The sequence below is a fragment of the Taurulus bubalis genome, assembly GCF_910589615.1.
Source record: "Taurulus bubalis genome assembly, chromosome: 13".
NCBI classification, from domain to species: Eukaryota; Metazoa; Chordata; class Actinopteri; order Perciformes; family Cottidae; genus Taurulus; species Taurulus bubalis.
The window spans coordinates 13,646,155-13,668,388 of record NC_136601.1 but is presented as its reverse complement, the minus strand read 5'-3'; the positions used below and the strand labels follow the sequence as shown (position 1 = coordinate 13,668,388).

At 41.4% G+C, this 22,234-nt stretch overlaps 1 protein-coding gene across 1 annotated transcript in view; it reads right to left on the bottom strand.

The window, feature by feature from the left end:
* kcnip1a (Kv channel interacting protein 1 a) overlaps positions 1 to 17,888 on the bottom strand; it is a gene marked incomplete at both ends in the record, with an annotated part of 32,885 nt that extends 14,997 nt beyond the window's left edge. Inside the window, one exon of the mRNA XM_079228340.1 lies at positions 17,801 to 17,888. Within this exon, the coding sequence (XP_079084466.1) occupies positions 17,801 to 17,888 (88 nt within the window). The remainder of the gene's footprint in view (positions 1 to 17,800) is intronic.
* Positions 17,889 to 22,234: the final 4,346 nt, after the last annotated feature.

Genomic DNA, 22,234 nt, shown 5'->3' with positions numbered 1-22,234 from the left:
AAAAGGCAGAGAAGAGTGTGAGTGGGACATGCAAACACTACATTTCCAGAGAAGGGGATGGAAGAGAATGAAGTTAAAAAAAGACAGAGGAGCAAGCCTGAGAGAAAATTAAACTCTATATATCTTTATTAAGATTAAACCATTGAGTGGAAGCTTCAGAAGTTCATCTCACTCCCTCAAAGCAGCACTTTCAGACTAACAGTCCTAACATGCAGGCCTGTAACATAGAACATGTCCTAACCGTTATAGATTATGAATCTGTCATGTAGCTGTACGACACGGTCTTGGCAATTACTCATGAGGGGCAGCGAGGCTTTGGACCGAGAAGAACATGTCCATTAGGTATTGTAAATCAATACTAATATCTACAGCTGTACAAATGAATTCTCACACAGACACTCGTCTCTTTATTAGTGGATGCACGCTAAACCTCTTGCCGGCACCCATCACATTATGAAAAAGGGAATAATTAAAGGAGCCTCCACTATTGATCTGTCATCAGGGAGATAGGGAAAAGAGTAAGGAGGAGAGGGGGGATAAGAAGTAAGGACATAAATACATGCAGAGAGTGAGAAATAGTGATGGACATGTGAGAGGGGAAAACAATGCAAAGTGAGAGAAAGCAGGAGATGAAGTTTAGATGGGTGATAGAGAGTGATTAAAGATGGAATCGATGAAAGAAACCAAAGAGACTCAGAGAGAGAAAGAATGGGAAAAGGGAGGAGGGCAGTTTCTGCATCAGTGTTATTCTCAGAGCTAGTTTGGCATAGGACGTGATGCCTTAGTACACACACACACACACACACACACACACACACACGCACACACACACACGCACACACACAAACACTGTCAGAATGAGGGAGACGCAGGACATTCTGATTCCTGGTTCAATAGGTTTAAAGAGGTTTTTTTCCTGCAGGATTGAAACAGGAAGAACAGAAAGAGCTCAAAGGGACAGTCAATCAATGAAGGTGCTGATAGAGGAGTTTCAACAGCATTGGGCAGTTTCAGACCCAGAGCTATAAGTGATCATATAGCTGCCACCATGCAACAATTGTAAACATAGCTAAATTGTAATATTTAGTATTTATTTCCTGCTTTGTTGCCTTGATTTTGTAAAAAGGAATATGACACCCATCATGTGAATGACATAACCGTGAACCATGACTCACTGGCCTGATGTTTATGGGCACAAGGATGCATCATGCATTGTTTACAGCAAAACCACAAGCACACACACATCCATAGTCAGATGACGTACTTATTTTAGTCAGTGTTATTTCCCATGTCACATTGTTCTGTAACCCAAACAGTGTCGCAGTGAAACAATCAGAAACACAACATACTGTTTGAAAGTCAGCCATGTCATTTTTTCTGACACATTTTTTTTTATCTAACAGATAATTGAAGCTGCTCATCTTCTTCTGTCCTTCCTTCCCTCTGTCTGCGACAGATTCCTATTTCTCAGAAGTGTAGATTCACTTGGCAACACATGGACCTCTCAGTAGCTAGCTTGTTATTTAAGAATTAAAACAAAAAGAAAACCCTACTGATCTGTGTGTCATTATTGGATTAGTTATTTTCTGTTCCTCTGTTGCCCCATTTAAAAGTAAAAAAATAGATTTCTTTTCAGGCATGAAACATTTCCTGTAGGGCCTAATTAGTGTAAAGAACATGGAGATACTAATTACTAATTTGTTGTGTTTGCGTAACTTCCTCCCCCAATGTTTATATTACACAGATACTGTACAGGTTGGAATGAGAACATATGGTAAATAAAATTAGAACAACATAACATGTCTTTATTTTTGAATTTGAAGCAACAGCTTTTGTAATGAATTGTATGTGCTTTTGTTTTACTCAGTGAATTTACTGATTATTGAGTAACTATATGCTCAATGGACAGCTTGTTATTCTTAATGTCCACTAACTCCTGAAAAGAGAACAATTTTGATTAAATTCAGACACACTGAGATTTCAGTTCTTCGCAGAGTTAAATGCTACTTTGACAACATCTACAGTCGAGTCTCTTTTCAGCTGTCACATTAACTTAGTTCAAATGATGTGCGTCACTGCTGTCATAACCGTTCATACAGGCCTGACCATAAAGTCAGAGCTAAATAGCTATCTATATTCATCATCTGCATTTCTCTCATTGGCTTCAGTATTACAAAGGCCTGAAGGCAAACACAGGGCTGAGCTGTTGACGGAGATAAATTGCATGGAAAATATTGTTTATCTTTTGAAGAAGTGAGCAACGTATCTGCCTGCAAATATAATGCAAATTAAGTATCTTTATTTATGCAATATATTGATTTTTTTATTTATTGAAATTCTTCAACGTGGATTTCATTTTCAACACTGAAAGATCAAACGCTTACAGAGGATCTTAAATGATTTTTAAAATGGAAATCGTGCTTCCTGTGAAAATATAGACTGGAGTGTAAAGCAATATGAGATATGAGGTTGTAATATCACAATTCCATCATTGGATGCCCATACTAAGTCACACACATGCTTTGGGCATGGGATTAGTCAGAAAACCCATTTCCATGTTGCCATGTGCCTAATAATGCTCTTTTGCTGTCCTAATTGGCCCTTTCAGTGCACTTCTTTTGATGTCCAGGGATGAGATAGAGGGGTGGAAACTGTAAAGCCTATCAAGGAAACAGGATTCCTCTTCAGTCAGCTCTTAAGCCCTGCAGCAGATAGATACATTGAATCAAACACACTTGTTCTCCAGCAGACCCACATACACACACACAAACACACTTATATTTACATATTCTACCGGCCCCAAACTAAAACTCTACATGAAAGCAGTTAGAGTGATCTTAGAGTAGGCCAAGGCTATCTTCTGGGCAAAAAAACTCCGAACACATAGAGATGTGAGGGGTCGAGAGAGCGAAAGAGACAGATGGAGAGAGACAGAAACCCTAAGATAAACAGCAGAGGCAGACGAATAGCCATAGATCAAGAAGAGAGCAGCTCGGGAAATAGAAGAGAAAAACTTGAAGGGAGGAACACATAAAAGACAAAATGAGGAGGTGAAATGAGGTGAGAGCGGGTAAGACAAAGAGAATGAGGGTGAAAATCCACTTGACAGAGCGAGAGAGTACGGAGAAATGAAAGCAGAGGCAAAAACAAATGGAGCAAACAGACAGAGAGATGAATGTGCCGGCGAGGTGCAGGTTTGGTAGTTTATAACATATCCGCTGGGACATATTTCACAGGAGCAGAGTAGTTTGTGCACAGTGACAGTGGCTATATTTCCTTTTTTTTTGCCCTAGATAACGACAGATACATAGATAAACTCCTTAACGCCAACCTATGGCTCGGACATTGGCTAATACCTCTGCTCCCATCTTCTCTAGTGGGAAAGCAACAGCTTTATGTCGGCCACAGCATCAATCTGGCTGGATTTAGAAAGCTGGTACAGCAATCAGGTTTTACAGCAGCGTTCATGAATTCAGTCAAGTGCTCAGGGATTTTGAGCTGTAGACAGGAAGTGCTGGGGATCAAACTATCAACCTGTTCTACCAGAGGCACAACCTTATACATCATCGAGGTCACCGAGGTTCTGGTTTTTACGATGGGTATATAGCAAAGGTCGAGAAATAATTGCTTAAAACAACTATACTTGCAAAGATATTATATATCACCAAAATGACCTGACCATTCCTTGTGTGTGGTTGGTTGTTGAAGTGGATGATCTTGTCGTTACAACAAAAACTACTCAACAAGGTTTTTTTTATTACGTCAAAAACTTGAGGAAACCGGACAGACAGCTGGATTCAGGTGACTAGAAAATGTAACTAGTGGGCTGCTTGTAGTTCAATGGCCTTCCTCCCCAGACAGACATCATCAAACAATAGCGCCTGTGCACTTCAACAGTGGCCAGTAATGCCGGCTAGTTGATTTCTAGCTGGCTAATCTAACATTAGTTCAGTCCATTCAATGTTAGGCTGCTAAACTCTCAGTTGAAATGCTTTTCTTTTGTCAAAAGGGTTGAAATTCATGTTAAAATGAGGGACTGCTGTTCTATTAATTGCAAGATTATCCCAGCAAAGGCCGGTTACAATAACATACACATCAACTGACCCTTAATTTCTTCACGAAAAACGGACACAAATGAAAATACTGCCAATTAAAGCTCCACTTTGGGAAGGAGAAGATATGGGACAAGATGAGGAGCTGGTCGTGCCCCTCTGAATGTTTGTCACAAATAGCTAACTATCTATACATGTATAGGATTATACAAAGAAGACCTTTTTTTCAGACATGATTAAGAAACAGGTGGTCTTAAACATCTTCATTTGACGAAATGTTTTGCCAGCAAAATAAAACAGTTTACAGGATATTCAACCTTGGTTTCCTGATTAGTACTTAACTTGCTTCTTTACAGGGCTTCTTTACAAAGGCAATGTGTTGTCTGTGATCTGTGGGTTACACTCGTTGTCTTTTTGATTCTTTACAGTTACTTTAGTTTGTACGCCCTTTGGCATTTTTGAGAATAATGCAGCACACAGGACAGAGAAAAAGAAAGAAAGAGGGAATGTTATGGAGATGATAAAGAAGAAGCAGGTACTGTCCACTGTGCCCAGAATAGGAGTACTGTAACCTCTCTATGCTTTTCAACACAAACATAAACAAAGACCTCATCTAATTCAAACAATGTCATTACCACAGGGGTGTATATGTTACTGTTACAGTGAAACCTGGAGGCTTCAACATCAACACAAACTTACATTGTCATAATTATAGTGTCATCGTATTATTTAAAAATATATCATTGTGAAACACGGTTTGCTTCATTGTTGTCTACAGTTTGAGACACATTTCAAAAAGTCAAATCACAAATATTAAAATAAAGACGGTGTATATAATGTGTATAATGTTACTTACTAAAAACTAAAGGACGCACAGTGAATACAGAGGTTGAGAGAGAACAGACAAAGCCGGAGAGAGAAATGAACATCTCATCATCTTGTTCATTCAAGTGTAACAACCTCAAGTCTCATCTGTGGTCTGTGTGCTGGCTTAAACTACAATATATGAAGAAATTGATCGGCAGCACACCTTTTTGAATCATTTTGAATATTTGCGCTGTGGGAGGATATCAAGTCACTCCATGTCTGTAGTGTTCATGTCGCGACACAAGTCTTTTTGATTTTGTCGACTCACATTGACACATTGATATGCCTCTGAAATTGAGACTGCATTGTAGAGTATGTTTCGTTTACCCTGCTCAATTCCGTATTCTCAGCAAATTAATCTCAGCTGGCCGTTACCTCATGTTGGCTGGTGACCAAGGATGGGCCAACCCTCCATACAAAATGAATCCTGCCCTGCTTTCATTAGGACACTTTTTATAACACAGCAGCAGATGGTGAAACACACACACACATTCACTGACACTCACACTGCAGCCCCCTGAGGAGCAACCTCGCCTCCTCTCCTCAACTTTTCTCAATGTTTCACTCCCACTTTTACGCATCTATTGGCCTCCTACTCACACCCTAACTGTGCACACTTCAAAGTGGCTGCTATTTAGAGTTTACCCTAACTAGAGGAGAGTAAAATGGGCTAAAAATACATCTCAGTTGCTTTGTAAGCACTGCTGCCTTCTCTAACTGTGGTTACTTTGTGAGAGGACAACATGGCTCCCATGTGTGTCTTTCACTGTTGCCTCACTAATCTTTCTATATGTTCCAAATGTTTGGCTCCATCTTGAAGAAGTGCCACATCTGTTCAGCACAGATCTGAAGTATCGTCTGTGAGCTGTTGCCGTACAATGAACTGAGGCGCAAGTCGGGAATTAAAATAAACAACCCACGCAGGATGCTATATATGCCTGTATTTATAACCATTCATAGGGTCTCTAAAGTGTTTTTACAGCTATTTAAAATACTCCACAGTGGCTGTAGTGTTTGACAGGTATACCACAGACAATAGAGACAGATGTTTTACATGATATCATGAGTTAGCTTCCTACATGTGACAGTGTGCCGAAACATGATCTGACTCCTGTGTTTGGTCTCCTCAGTCCCTAGGGTGCAGCTCTGTGTCTGCTGATGATAACCATCAGGTTTGAGGTCAACAGACACAGGACAGACCATGGCCAAAGGCTGACGGATTACACACTGATTTACTGCACACACGCGCCTCTGCCACAGCCCCCACACAACATACACAGAATGTTTGACCCCATTACACCCTCTTACGTTTTAGGGGGGAATTTTGTACATAATTGTTATCATGGTCAAAGCCGCACATTCTTATTTATGTCTATGAACACACATACACACATACATGTCAGTAGCTGTTCCTCATGTCAAACAGTCGCAGGGCAGACAGGAAGCAGGTTGGTTGGAGAGCAGACAGGGGTAAATACCACCACCTTTTATAGACATGCCCAATGACACGGCTGCACTTACAAGAGGACACACACACACACACACACACACACACACACACACACACACACACACACATTCCTAAATCCACTGGGCAGATGGCCTGGATATTGCATCATAAACCAATTATGAATTTAAAAATTGCCATCTTTACATCCCCGCTCTGTATATGTCCAAGTCATTCCCATAATGCACTCCTTGTGCAATATTCATGACTCTGAGAGCAAACATACAAGACTCCGTAATTAAAGCACAAACTCGCAACATGACAAGTGAGCTTCTGACAGTCGCATGCATGTGGACACGCACTTGCGCGCACGTGCACACACACACACACACACGCACACAGACATTTTATAATTTAGGGAAAAATATATTCTTACCTTTGCGGTAGTTCACCTGCTTGGTTTGCATGGAAAAGGTTCCCACCACGAGACCCATGTTGAGTGCGCTTGCGTGTGTGTGTGTGTCTGCCCGCCTATAATCAAGGTGTGCTAGTGAGTGTGCGTATAGTAGGTGTGTGTGTGTGCGGTAATTAAGTTATTCCCTCAGCCAGCAGTTTGTGTAGAAGAACAGATATCACATCACATGCTGCTTCACACCCACGATGCTCTGCTGCTTCTGCTCGAGGGTGTGTGAGTGTGTCTGTGTGAGTGAATGAGTGAGTGGGTGAGAAAGAGAGGGGGAGGATGTGTTTGTGTGAGAGAGCGAGAGAGTGTGAATGAAATAGCTGGCGCACATGCACTGGAGCTACCTCTACGCTGTTACCGAAGCTGCCTATTTCCTTTCTGTCTCTCTCTACCATGCAGACCCTCCCTCTTCCTTCTCTCCTCTACCCCTCTCTCTCTCTCTCTCTCTCTCTCTCTCTCTCTGTCTCTCTCTCTCTGTTTCTATCTCTCTCTTAGTGTCATTTCATCAATTCCTCTGTACCTCTTTACGTATCTTTACTGTCTCTCTCTGGCTCTGTTTCTCTCTGCTCCCTCTTTCCCCTCTACTATTTGTCTCAGTCTCTTTGTCTGCCTGGTGAGGAAAGAGGGATTGCACACTTTTGCACAGGAAAAGACAGGGACAGAGAGAGGGAACGGTAGAGAAGCGTGTGTGAGAGGAGAGGAGGGGAAGACAAAACTCAAGGGATATTTTAAGGGAGAAGGAAAAGGGAATGAGACATTTACGAGAAGGAAGCAGAAAAAAGGAGGTGAAGAGAAAGAAGAGACGGAGCAAGTGAGAGAGTGAGAGCGGGAGGTAAGGGGGTGAAAAAGAGAGACAGAGAGGCATAAAGAGTGCAAGAGGTGAGGGGAGACAAGGGAGGGCTAGACTGATATACCCCCCTTTACTATTCAGCAGGCAAATGGTCTGACTGTGGCGAGTATGCATTTGCTTTATCTCGACATGGATGAGTCTGACATGCGGCGTGTGTCTGCATGTATGTGTGTGTGTGTGTGTGTGTGTGTGTGTGTGTGTGTGTCACGGACAAAGCCCTGTACATCAGACACCACTACATTTGTAGAAACATCACCTCACATATGTCAGGGCCGGCATCAACACACTGTACCAGACATGTTTTAGCTGTTGAATCTGCTGATTAATCCATTACACAGATACACAATCAGGCCCAGATCTGACAATGCAACCAGGGGAACGACGCCGGTCCACCGCCTCACACATGTTCCCCTCTGTCAATCACTATTAACCCTTTGCTGTCCTCTATATGTTACGCCCCGCGGGCTGCACCGACGCCATCGACTGCAGTCTCGCTCCTATTGAAATTCCTCACGTGGCTTTAGTTAGGAAAACAATTTACAGCCGAGCCATGGCTGTGGCTGAGCTGAAGCCATCAAGGCCATGATAAAGCCATTAGGCCGTGGCATTCATTAAAAGCTACTGGCTGCACGCTGAGGATCAATACAGAGTAAAAACAAGAGAGAGAAGGAGGAGGTGTTGAGTGGACGAGAGAAAGAGAATTAAGAAGAGAAGAGAGGCAGGGAGAAGCAGAAAGTGAGGAAAAGGAGCACCGTAATGGCGAGAGACATTTTTTGGGTATGCAAGAGCTCACCACAACACACACACACGCACGCGTGCACACACACACACACACACACACACACACACACACACACACACACACACACACACACCTCTCCTTTTTCTCCTATTCTGGCTCCACAGACAGAGGCAGATCTGGCAGCAGCTTCCTGTCAAAATCAAACAATAACAAACACATTTCACACACGCGCACAGATGCGCACATACAAACACCCACGAGTCAAGGTGGCAATATATCAACAGAGAGAAAACAGGTTTTCTTAAATACACACTGTAGCAGCGACACAATGAAACGCTGATTCAATTCTGAAAGCTCAGCTGAACAGACAAGATAAGACTACGTGATTCACTATAGTGAGGATGTTTAACTTCAGTGGAGGGGTTACACACACATCTCTCAGTGGAGGGAAAGCCTTTGATTGATCAAATATATTAGAAATCTTCCGGATAAACTGAAAAACCCCACAGTGGAAAAGCTGAAAAGTGAGCAAAAACAAAAACAGAACTTCAGTCTATAAGTGGGATCTCTGCTTCCACCCTAAATATAGCAAACCGAAGAAAAATAAGACTGGGGTGGTGGCGTCTTGTTTGACACTACATCAGTAAAATGGCATGGACCCTGTAACCCTGGGAGGGAGAGAGCATTGGAAACAGACGACATCAGCTGTCTGTAAACATCACTGAACAAGAGGTCACAACATCAAGAGGTCAAAGTCAGCGGCCAGGAGTCAGAAGAGAGGAGGAAGATCAAGTAGGATATTAACATGCACAGTCAGATACCGTCAGACAGACATGGTCATTAATTAAATAAAATGAAATAGCCCAAAATCACAAACTACAAATTTGCCTCAGAGGGCTTTACAATCTGTACACAGCGCATTACAGTGAAAACAGAGAGAAAGTTCAGAGACTTCTTATTTGTATTGGCTACCTTATTGATTTCCTATTTCCTTGAAAGGACTACTTTGTCTATTAATCCAGGAATTGTACTCATCATATATGCTGAATTGTAGTTTTGTCTGTATTATTTACGTATACTTATGTTAGCTTAGAAACTTGAATTATCCTAACCGATCACTCATAATTTACCTATAATTAATACCAAAGGTTCTTTCCTGGAAAAACATGAAAATATTTTGGGGAAATTATCAGGAATTTACAGATTAGTAACATTTTGTGTTACATAAGGAAAGCCAGTAATCGTAGGAACCTTAGGTTAGTATACTTTATGTTATTGCATATATATCGAGACATCTTTACCCATATCTACTGCAGTCACTTCCAAGGAATCTAATTCATACGTCTTTGAAGTATCCGGCTGATAAACACACAGACAAAGTAATTGAGGCATTTATGTCTAAGTGGTTTCAACAAGGAAACTAAAATAGCTTTGCAGATCTGCACTTGCAGTTCAATAACACTGAAGAGCAACAGGTTAATCACATTAGGCCGATGGCCAAACTCCTCCAAGACATTAAGCCTGACATCCTCTGTGCTGCGACACAGTCCTGTCCGAGGGGCTGTATATCACCTCTCTCATCCTTTATTAACCATTACACAATGGATATATTTACTAGATTGAGATGGCTGCCAGGATGAATGCATGCTGGGTATGGGAAGAAAAGGATAGGGTTAGACAGGGCAGAAAGCATTTGACAGCAGAGAAAGGAGGTGTTGACAAGCAGAGGAAATGTGGTGAGCAGGCAGTGAATAATAAATTGGGTGGTCAGTCGCTGCCCGGTCTTATCAGGCAACAGCTGGATGGAAACTGTCATAGTGATGACCACACAGAAGAGAGGAGATGAGAGCAGAGGGTTGGGAGGACAGCAGGGAGGGAAGGAAAGATACAGCAAGGAAAGAAAGTGAGACAGGGGAGCAATAAAAAATAATAACTACAGGAAGGATGGAGAAGATAGTGAGACTGCAGTGGATAATTTGGAAGGTAAGATAGATGGGAGGAGGTTAGGGAGGGAAAGGGGAGAAGTGAGTTAGAGCAGAGAACTGCTAGAATAAAGTAGATAGATAGGTGAGGAGGGAGGGGGAAGATGGAATGAAGGAGCGAGTGGAGAAAATGACCGAAACAAGATGGCAGGACAGAGAGATGTACAAGGAGGGAAAACTGCATCTGGCTGAGACAACCTCAGTGTCGTCTGACTCATCTGAACAAACAGGTTGATTTACTGGCGCACGGAGTGGAGGAGACAAGCTCAACGTCCTGACAGAAGGAGGTGTCTTGCTGCTGAGATCAGCTGCTGCTGCATTGACTACAAACGTACAAAGTCCAAGCTGTGCAACAAGGCCTGACTGCAATTAATGTGCAGCCAGTGAGACAACACTGCCAAAGCTATTTTGACAAATGCTGACACAAATCATCTTAACTGAAAGGATAATTTCACTCAAACTACAAACAATAGATTACTTTTATCAGTGTTAAGCTGTAGCTATTCTTGTTTTGGTTATCCACGTTTCGAGATTTCTGTTGTAAAGCCAGTACAATCGAGGTTAATGGAATTTTGCTTTTATGATAATACACTGAAAATAAAAATCAATGGGATTATTGGGATCTGAAATGATTAGTTGATTACATAATTGGTAATCTGCAACATTTTTGATAATTAATCATGAGTTAAGCAAAATGCTAAAGAAATCGCTGGTTCAAGCATCTGACATTTTGGGATTTCTCAGTATTCTATGATTGTAAACTGATTATCTGAAAATCAACTTGTTCATACAGCAATGTGTTATGCTAACTGATTCAAAATGTTTTTTTGTGATTTTAAAATGGACTTGTACTTTTATAGTCTTCCGTCGACTCAAAGCGCTTTAGCACGACATGTCAACATTCACCCGTTCACACACTGATGGCAGAGGCCACCATGCAGGGTACCGCCTCCCCATCAGGACTCTGACTAATCATTCAAATCCATTACCCCCACTAGGGAGCAATTTTGGGGGTTAAGTGTCTTGCCCAAGGACGCATCGAATTGCCGATCCTCTGATTGAAGGACGACCCTGCTCACCACTGAGCCACGGCTTTTGTATTCGTGTCAAGTCCTAACAGACCAATCGTGGTAGCATGTGTTGTGTTTGCAAGAACGGGGACATGGGTGGGTGAATTTGGACTGTTTCTTTTCCATGACAACAGTCTATTTCTCTCCTCAAGGCCACGCCAACGGCTGCTGTTTTCATGTCCCACATTGAATCTCTCAGGAAGACTCACTGCTGTACGCCACCCACATACTTTATGTCACCTGTCAGGATGTGAAAAACCCTGTGCGGCCAATATCTAATTTACTACTGTGGTTGACACACAGATGACACTGAGTTCAAACCCAGTCAGCTCAAGATGAACTTGCACAGGACATAAACCAGTAAGAAACACACTAACACCAAGCTGTTAACCATTCAGCATGTGTGAAAAATTTACTGTTTTACTGCCAAAAATGTTTAACAGACAGTATCACTTTTCTGTGGGTGCTACTGTACTCGAGCCCTGTCACTACTATTCCTAGACACAGACACTTAGCACAGGACACACACCAGGATGAAAATGCAATTTTGCTAACTCTTATTATTCTAAGTCTTATTATTTTTTTTAAAAAGTACCCACTTTGTCTCTGTGAACTGAATACAAACACCTCCATTGACTCTGCCCCTCGGTGTCTCACTTTTCCTCCGCAGATAAAGAGTGATGGAAGTGTTCATTTTATGCAGCTTGGGGATTGATTACAGAGCTAGGGGGCAGAATGGTGTCCCCTCCCCTCAGAGCCTCTTCCATATGAATTATTATGCATTATATTTCGTATTAAACATGCACTCTGTGTCCTCTATGGCGCATTAAAAGTGATATGATAGTTTTTTTGGTGCTAAGCAGCAGTACACACGCACACACACACGCAAGTGCATACACAGGGAAAAGCACACACACTAATATGCACATCAAAGCTTGTGTGCACAAAGATACACACATGCTAACTTGCATATGCGTAAAGAGTGCAATCATGCACATACACACACATACACACTTCTTCCCAGCTATCTGTTCTCATTTACTCATCCATCCTTCTTTCACTCCTCCTCTTTTCTGAATACTAAAGTGAAGCCAAGTCCCCCCGACTCAAAGCGGGAGGACCTGATGGGAATATCTAATGAAAAAAAAGAGGAGCAGCAGAATCTTTCATTCAGCACTTATGAGAAATACTTCAGCTCTGAGTCCTTGTGGCCGATGCTAGTGAACCCACAGCTTGAAATTCCACCTCAGTGTCCATCATCATTCATCAACCATTAGAGGAAGAGCCGCTTCATCAGCCAGCACTTTGACACGCTGAATATTTTATGCTTTGTTTGGTTAAGACTCAACTTAATTTTTGTTCTGATCTGCTCTGACAATGACTTCAGTAATGGGAAGAAGAAGGAGGAATCTGACGCCCTCTGCTGTGGAGTCTGAGAAACTCACAATCAGGAGGAAAAGACTGAGATCTGGTCAAAAAATTTAACATTTTGAAAAACATTTCCAATTAGAAATCAAATAGCATCTATGGCACTTAAGTGAGACTTTTCAAATGATAATTACTTAAGTTAAAATGTAGGACAGTGGAGTCATCTTTTGTAAGTTGTTGTCAATGAACAAAAGGTTTTTTTTCCCTTTCGGAAATGAGCTCTACTATTCAAGCGGTAAACAGACAGGAAGGATAAGGATGATTACGATTGCATGTTCCTCTTATTCCAAATGCAAGAGCACTTTGAAGACTGAGAGGAGTCCGCATTTTAAGTTTCTCGTTTGGTTCCTGCAGGAAAGTTTCCTCTGTAGGGGGTTTGTTTCCGATTACCAAATTACTCAAGGAACAGATGTGGGATTTTTTTTTTTTTTTTTACGAAACTTTTTCTTGAGGAGGTAAAACAAATAGTGTGATGCAATACACATGTTGGATTTAAACTAATATCAGGTATCTGGAGGAGGAAGAAAATAAGGAATTCATTTGGATTTGTGTTTTGCTTTGGATTTTCAGCCAAAAACGGTTTTGTTTGCTGATGTCTGCCCTCGGGTGGTAAATGATAAATTAACTTGCATTTATATGGAGCATTTCTAGTCTTCAGATCACTCAGAGCGCTTTATCCTACATGTCGACATTCCTCCATTCACTCACACATTCATGCACTGATGGCAGAGGTCGCCATGCACTGTGCCACCTGCCCATCAGGATCTAAACTGCATATTCCAGCACACCGATGGCCCAGCCTTCAAGAGCAGTTTAGGGTTCAGGGTCTTGCTCAGGAACATTTTAGACATACAGACTTGAGGAGCTGGGGATTGAAACGGTCTATCTCTGAGCCACGGCCGCCTATCATATGTGCCCAGCCCTCCACAGAGCACACTGTTCTGCAGCCAAACAGGTTGGACTTGTATGCCAGAGGGAGGCACCAGAGGGCAGCCTGCATGGAAAGGATAAGTGAAATAATGCAGGCTGTGAAGCCTGGCATGGCTTGACATAATGTGTGACATAATGTGTGAATAAAGTCAGAGATGAACTAAGAGGAAAAGGAGGTGAAGAAAGGGAAAGTCTAATCAGCCTGCAGCTATAGAGGAAGTGAGCTTGAAAGAGGTCTGGGAGCTCCAGCCTGAGATTTCTATGGAAATAGAAGCAAACAAATCAAACATTCAGCCAGAGCGTTGTGTTTCAAGATTATTTACTAAAATGTTTAGCTTTAATATATATTTTTAGTGTCTACACGGGATTGACAGGAATCACAAGGGATAAATGGATCTGCTACAATGAATCAGGAAGCAACATTATAATGTAGGTTGAAGCAGAACAACCCTTTAAAGATCTTTTCAACATAGATGTTGAAATAAAAATTTGGGATGACAGAAAAAAACTAAATCACTCAACAGTACAGTAGAAAGCATGGCATTACGATTTACACGATAGTTTAATGCACACTTTTGCAAATACACAACCTATTTGAGGTTAAAAAGTACAGATAACATTTTACATGATACCTACCCTATGAATTCAAACAAGCCACGTCTTTACCTTTTTATATTGTCTAATGAATCACTACACATGTTCCTCAACATTTTTCCATTCTTAACCCCTTTAACTGAAATGCTTCTTCACATGAATCTTGACTCCTTGCTTCACCAGCATGCATATTCTTCGTAAATCATATTGACTTTCTCATTTTAAACGTTTGAATAATGAGTCATTAGTTTATAACAATACACATGATTTGTGCTTTTTTTAAAAGAGTTTCACATACTTTAAATAACAGTGAGTTCTTGGGTTTATAGTATATGTGAATTTAAAAGAGGAAACACGATAAGTGAAATCAGAATCAAGTACAAGTCGTTGATTTTTTGTCAGCTAACCCATCAGGATAGCATATGAGACTTTCTGTCTAATAACCTGTATTTTCTCTGTGCTACCAGCAGAGGTCAATGCTGCTCTGATAGTCATCTGACATAGATATACATTATGTGAGCATACCTGTGTTATAATTGTCTTTCAGTCCACTGAATAAACACAACTTCAGTAGTTTCTCAGTAGTTTCCATGGAGCTTCTGTTGCTACTGAAAGCAGTGAACATATTAATGTTGCTCATAGTAGTGTCCTAAAATGCAGACTGTTAAAGGTCATTGAAAAAAAGGCAGACAGGCCCTTCGGCTATATCGTTAGTATTTTGACCTTCAATGTCAGCATCATACTGACTACAATCAATTGGTGGCTGTGCTACTGAGTGGATGGATAGATGAATGGATCTATATCTAAAAATGTACATTGACATATCTTATTCTAATTTATTTCTACATGAATTTTAAAGGTCCGGTTTATATTTCATATTTGGAGTGAAAGGTTGATTTTTCATGCTGATCTAAATTAGGGAGAACCGAAGTGGTGCAGCCATGCTGGTCCGTATGTCTGCACCACTTCGATTCTCGCTTAGAAGCACACGGTCACATGGGCAAAGTTTCACTCTCAACCAAGAGCAAAAAAGTGTGAGTGGTTGACTCCACTCTCAACGCAAATATCACCGCATTTACCTGCATTTACATGTGTACCCGTGGCCTAATGGTGACAGAGGTATAGCAGCAGTGGTTTTTGCAGTAGTATTTGTATTTCAAAGAAAACTGAGAGGAAAAAGACAGGATTAAAAGGTAATTTGACACACAAGGATCATTTTACTCGTCATGAAGAGGACCTCACAGCCTGTAGGAGTGTGGAGCTTGAAAGACATGGGGGTCAAAGAGGGTCAAATGAAAGATGCTACAACGTGGGCAGTGTAGGATGTAGGGAAACTCATATCTTGGCCTCTTCTGCTTCAGTTTTGACCTTCTTTTTTTATATGCCTCTCACTGCAGTACTAAATCAATGAAGTACCTCTTTAAGAGGACAGTGTCAAGCCAGATTAATCAAAGTCCTTTAAAAAGCTCCTGCACACAATCCTAACTTTCAAACACAGATTAAAGATGCAGCATTTGTGTTCATCAGCTATCTGGAAAATTGAGACATAGAACACCTAAATACTCCAACCCTAACCCTATTAGACATCATTATGCGTCATTACAAAGGCATGCAGCCAAGAAAGATTGGATTAGACTCTTGTTTCATGTTCTTCTAATGGCTCCATAACTAAGCAGTTTACAACCATCCAGTTTCAAGTGCATAGATGGATTCTGATAGTAATTTCAAATGGACCACAGCACTTAGTAAGAACTTAAGTTAAAGTTCAATTTCAGCCAAAAAAGAGCTCATTATCACATGTTAACTATTTGCTATTAAATCACAACAGCAGAACTATTTGTAATTAATTGTTTCTACTCTCTGTATCCATGGACTTGAACAAAAGTTCATCGTCACGCCAAATTAAAACACCAACATCTAAAATAGAAAAGCAATGGGTAGTCACAATCCATAAAACGACAATATTGTAATGGCCCCCTTAATGGGATGGAATGTGTGTGTGTCTGTCCGTGTGTGTGTGTGTGTGTGTGTGTGTGTGTGTGTGTGTGTGTGTGTGTGTCTAGGCCATTTGCATTTATGGCCGTTGCTCTCACTTCCACCGGAGCTCTGAAAAAGAGCAGATGTAGTGCTGTGTGCGTGTGTGTATATCTATTTGTATGTTAATATATATGTGTGTGTGCCATGTGTTTTTTTTTACATATCTGTGTGTGTGCTTCCAAGTGCTGTTGGGCAACCGTGTATTTTGTTTCTTAGTGTGTTTCTGTCCATGCTTATTGCTGCTTCCTGTTTTGACTATGACTTTTCTCCTAAGTAATAATTTGTTACGCAACCAAACCTCAGCAGCAGCTCCTTCATGACGTGTGTGTGTGTGTGTGTGTGTGTGTGTGTGTGTGTGTGTGTGTGTGTGTGTGTGTGTGTGTGTGTGTGTGTGTGATACCTCGTGGGCAATTCTACCCACTGTGACTGAATGCTTGAACCATCCTCAAACTTGTAAGTGAGTGTGTGTGCATCTGAGTATGTCTTTGTGCGTCTAATGTATGTGTGTGACTGACTTCTATGATGTTTCCTATCCCTCCAGACAAAATGTCAATTGGCTCAAAGAGCATCATACTGTAAGTATGTGTGTATGTTTGTGTGTGTGTACCTCCAGGCTGCTGCGCTGCATACAATTTCTGAAGCTTTGTGTGTACTCCCCTGCACTGCTTTAACAATAAAAATAAAAGCACCAGAATGAGATTAAAATGACACTCGAATGCAGGCACACACAAAAACACAGGACCTCTACATACAGGCACTAAACCATGAATTCAAACGGCGAATAACAACTAATAAATCACAATAGTAAAACCCTCCCCTTCCTCATAGCATCGTGTGTGTATCTCCTTTCCCCCAATGCCACATCGACATGTTTTATACCTCACATTCATCACAAGCACACACACACACACACACACACACACACACACACACACACACACACACACACACACACACACACACACACACACACACACACACACACACACACACACACACACACACACACTCTGCCCTATACCATGTCCTCCCTTCATCCCTGTCTCCTTCAGTCCCCCCTCTGGAGAACACATGAAACAGAACGGGGTCAACTACAGAGGAGAGTAAAGAAACAAGTTGTAGGAGCTGAAGATGAAAGGTGAGGTGAATTGGACTTTCACTTCTGCTTGTGTGACATTAATGCAAAATGTGTGGCCTTGCCTGCAACAATAAACCTGTTCACACCACAATTAGGTCTACTTTCAGAGCTGTCAACTGTCCAAGAACTTTCACAAATAAACACAAATTTGCACTTGCACAAACATAAACCAATAAAGACACATTCAAACACTTACATACCTTTGATGAGAGTGCCAGTGACCAGTTTGTGCAGGGACAAAGCAAACTTGACAAGTCCCTGTTTGCAGCGCTTGGCACACCCCGCCATCCTGACAGCGATCTGGGACACGGCGGGCAGGACAGCGGTTTCCAGGTCCAAAGCAGCACGCTCAAGTCAAAGTGGCAAACTTCTTCTGGTGGAGTGTATGAATCCAACAGAGTGAAAGAGTCAGAGGAGAGCGAGCTTCTCTGACGACTGCGTCGCCTTTCGTCCTGCTGAGCTTGAGGGAGACACACAAAAAGAAGCGATGATCTCTCCCCCACTTCCCCTCCTCTACCTTCTCCATCCCACCTCTGAATGAGTCTAAATTAGTGACTGCTTGACAGAAAGGTGAGCATGTACAGATAGTGAGTAAGAGACAGAGGGGACGTGTTAGAGAAATACACTCAGTGTCCAAGTAAGATAACTAACGCTTGTTGGAGGTGCTCTTACAATCCAAGTTTCCAAGAAACTTCCTTCCAATCTGCAGGCAGCCTCTGGGGTGGCAGTGATGAGGAAGTCGCATGAGCTTTTTTTGGTTTTCTCCCTCTTCTTATTCTTTTCTTTCCTCCTGCTTATCAAATGTATCGTCCCTTTTAAGTGGGGAAGCAGTTATCCACCTTCAGCACCAGTGGCAGCTCCCGACGATGCAGAGCAAACACACTGAGCTCTTTCTTTTTCCCTCACGGGGCAAACACACACGCACACACTCTCCTCCTTCAACCCCTCCCACACCCCATATACAGTAACACATACATACTCCCAATCGGTTGGAAAAAAAAGCTGTATGTGCAGTTATAGTCATGAATAGTATATTTAGTCTTAATCACAAAAAAAGTGATTTATTTTTTAAATGTGACCACCATCATTAAAATATGGTATATTTGTGAATGTAGATATAGTTAAGGTAGTGAATGTCTCTTTTCTTAGCTATTTGTGCCCTTTTGTATTTCATTTGATCTTTTTATGTTGCTTTTTAATTTACCTTTGTTTCAGGGAAACGATACAAAAAGGCACACTTAAAATACGAATACGAGCTGATTGCTGCATGAATAAAATAAAAATAAAAAATCATTTATGATATTGTATCGTATACATGTTTTAAGAATTTTAACAGCAAGGTTAATAAATGTGGGGGAAGTATTTGAAACCTTTACTTCAACATAAACCTTGAACTATTAATATTTTCAGTGGTTGACAGGCATACATAGACTTTCAATGAAAAAGGCACAAAAAATAATGTAAATGCACATTCTGTGTAAATGCAGCTGGGTTTGTGCTAAAAACAGAATATCATGCGTGTGGATTATGGACAGTTTAAAAGGCAATAACAATTGATCTTATTCTAAAGATCATCACATATATCACAAAAGAACAAATACTAAATGTATTAAGTTAATATCTGCCACTGTAGTATTGCTACACCAATACAACTCTAAATGTAAATATATGTAGTGGTTATCTAAAGATCCTCTTTCTTTATTGATTCCTTTGACCCCGATCTTAACTCATCAATATACCTCCAGCCAGACAGATAATTAATTGATCAAGTCGTATTTTCCCAATCTTGGAAGGTATTACATGCTGTTGACTTTCACCAGGCCTAGACTCTAATCCATCCTCACTAAGCTTTACACAACACTATCATCATCACCTGAAACTAAGTGAGAGAGAAATAGAGAGACTAATAGAGACTAGAAGAAGGCACTGAAAGAGGAGCAGAGGAGAGAGAAGAGGATGCAGAGACATAATCCTATAACATCCTTCCGGGCTATATTTAGTCCACATCGCATACAGCTACTGGACTGAAGGCTAGGATGCAAAGTACGGGGGTGGGTGTGGGGGGGGGGGAACGCAATAAGGGCAAAGTAAAGAGAAGGAGAAATGAAGAAATAGATGTAAACAGACAACGGAGGGTAGACAGAGGCAAGCAATGAAACAATAAAAATGCAAATAAAAGGCATAAACAAATGAAGAAATGGATAGAATTGATGGAGGAGAAAGGGAATGCGCTGGGGGATGTAAAAGTCCCAAATCTCAGGGTTGTGCCATCAAACTGGGACCGAGATCAATATTTTTGATTCTGTAGGTCCACACTTCATGAAAGTAGAGGAAGGTGGGATAAAGAAAACAAAAAGAAAAAAAGGAGGTGGGGCAAAATAGAAGAAAGTCAAACGGTTGAGCGGAGAAAAAGATGGGGGAGGATTGTTTTCTGAGGCGCCACCTCTGTTTTTGGCTATTAAACATGAAGAAAATTACTGTGTGGGGGCATTTGCATAAACATGCTTCTCTATTACCGCCCCCATTGTTCATGATTAATGAGATTTGGGTTGCCTTTGCACACAGATTCAAGGATGTAATAGCAACTAATTGCTTGTCTCTTCCCACATGAGAAGTTGCACTGTTTGATGTTTGTTTCAATGTGGATTTGCTCAAAGTAATGAAGCTCTCAGTTTCTCTGCCGGGTAGGAGGTGGAGCGTACAGATGGCCACTGTGGATGATAGAGATGTAGAGAAAATGTAAAGAGAACTAGAGTGGAGGAGAGAAGAAATAAGAGGAGCTGCAATAAAGCTCTTCAAATTGAACTGAAAACGGGGTCAATGAAAAGAGAGAGAAAAAGGCAGTAATATAAACTACTTGGCTGGGAAAATGGTAAAGATGAAAGGAGAATGTGAGGATTGTATGAAAGACACTGAGTTGAAATAGAGAGCTTACGGTATATAAAGAAACAAAGAATGAAGAAAAGGGAGAAAGAAAGAACTGAGACTGAAAAATGAGCGAGACAAAAAGAGAGGAGATTGCTTTGAACGCTGTTGATCTGTCAGAATTAAATCACAGGCGGCCAGCTGTAAGCTCTGATAATGGTTTGACTCTAAATATAACAGGCACTGAGATGTACTGATATGGCCACAACAACAGACTTCGAGATGGTGAGAACAAAGGAGGCATCTCAACACTAAGGAGAGAAAGAACGAAAACAAAATGCCAAATCTGTACATATACAAAAAGCTCAGCAGTTTGTCATTTTTCTTGTGATGACATTTTTTGTGTCACAATGTGTTTGCATAATATGACAATACCCGTGCCAGTTCCAGCCCTTACATACACCACACACAACCTGTGTAAAGGCACACAAATACACCCACAGTATCCCGACAAGAACACTGCTGTATGACAACTCAACACACCAAAAACAAACCTTCCAGCATCAAGACCCATCTGCCCAGACACAGCGGCGAGAGAAACCCACTTTTAGAGCTTATCTTTGGGTGTGAGTAGCAAACGCTGCCCTGGAGGTCTAGAAGTCCACTCCAGACCTCCACCCCACTTAGGCTTGGGATGCTCAGGGTGTAAGTGGCAGTGATGGAGTGACAACGTCCCCTCTGGGTGAAATTAAAACCTCAACACACCATTTCTCCCTCCCGGCCTCCCTTTGAGACAACCTGCTGATAACAACTGTCGGTCTCACTCTCACACACACACACACACACACACACACACACACACACACACACACACACACACACACACACACACACACACACACACACACACACTCCTGCAAGAGGAAGATATATGCCCTGCAGTGCTAATACTCGCTCAGCCACATGTGCAAACACACACACACACACACACACACACACAGAGAGAGAAAACTCCAGAAGTGTCTCTAAACGTCACAACAGAATATCCTTGCAGGAAGCTTGAGCACAGCTGTCACTGACGTCCTACTGACAAGTCATACATGCACACTTCCTCTTAACAACAGCTTCTGTTTTCCTCCCATGTCCTCCATCACTGTCCCCTGAAACTCCCATGTTGGCCTACATGGAAGGAGTCAGAGCTGAGCGTCATGGCATCATTAACATCATGGACAAATAATTAACATAGAAGCAATTAAATCATGTAAACAAGACCTGAAGTGCACACACTGCCGTACTGCGGCATCATACATGTTGGAGTGTGTGTTAATAATGAAGGTGAGTGTAAGGAGAATCCTGTGGGTCCATCAGAGCTTCCCTTAGGTGGATTCAGGGGCCAGTTGTGCAAATGCACCACAGTTTTTAATGCAGCTTCTTTAGTTGGTACAGAGCAGACCTCCAGTTCATCGAAATCTTGAGTCCAACCTAACAGGTGTATGACAGGTGTAAACGATTTAACATGCAATGTAGCCAAGAAAAGCACACTATTCTCAGACAATACATGGCGTGTGATGTACTTAAATTAAGTATTAATAAGGCTGGAGTAAACTTTTAAACTTCAGTATAGTTTAGAGAAATGGTTTACATTTGTAGGGTTTAACCCATTTAAAAAAGGAATTAGATTAGAAAAATGGAATTGTATAATATTCAGTGTGTTCAATAACATACAATTCTAGGGCTCGCATCAATACTGTTTCCTTCACTAAATATAT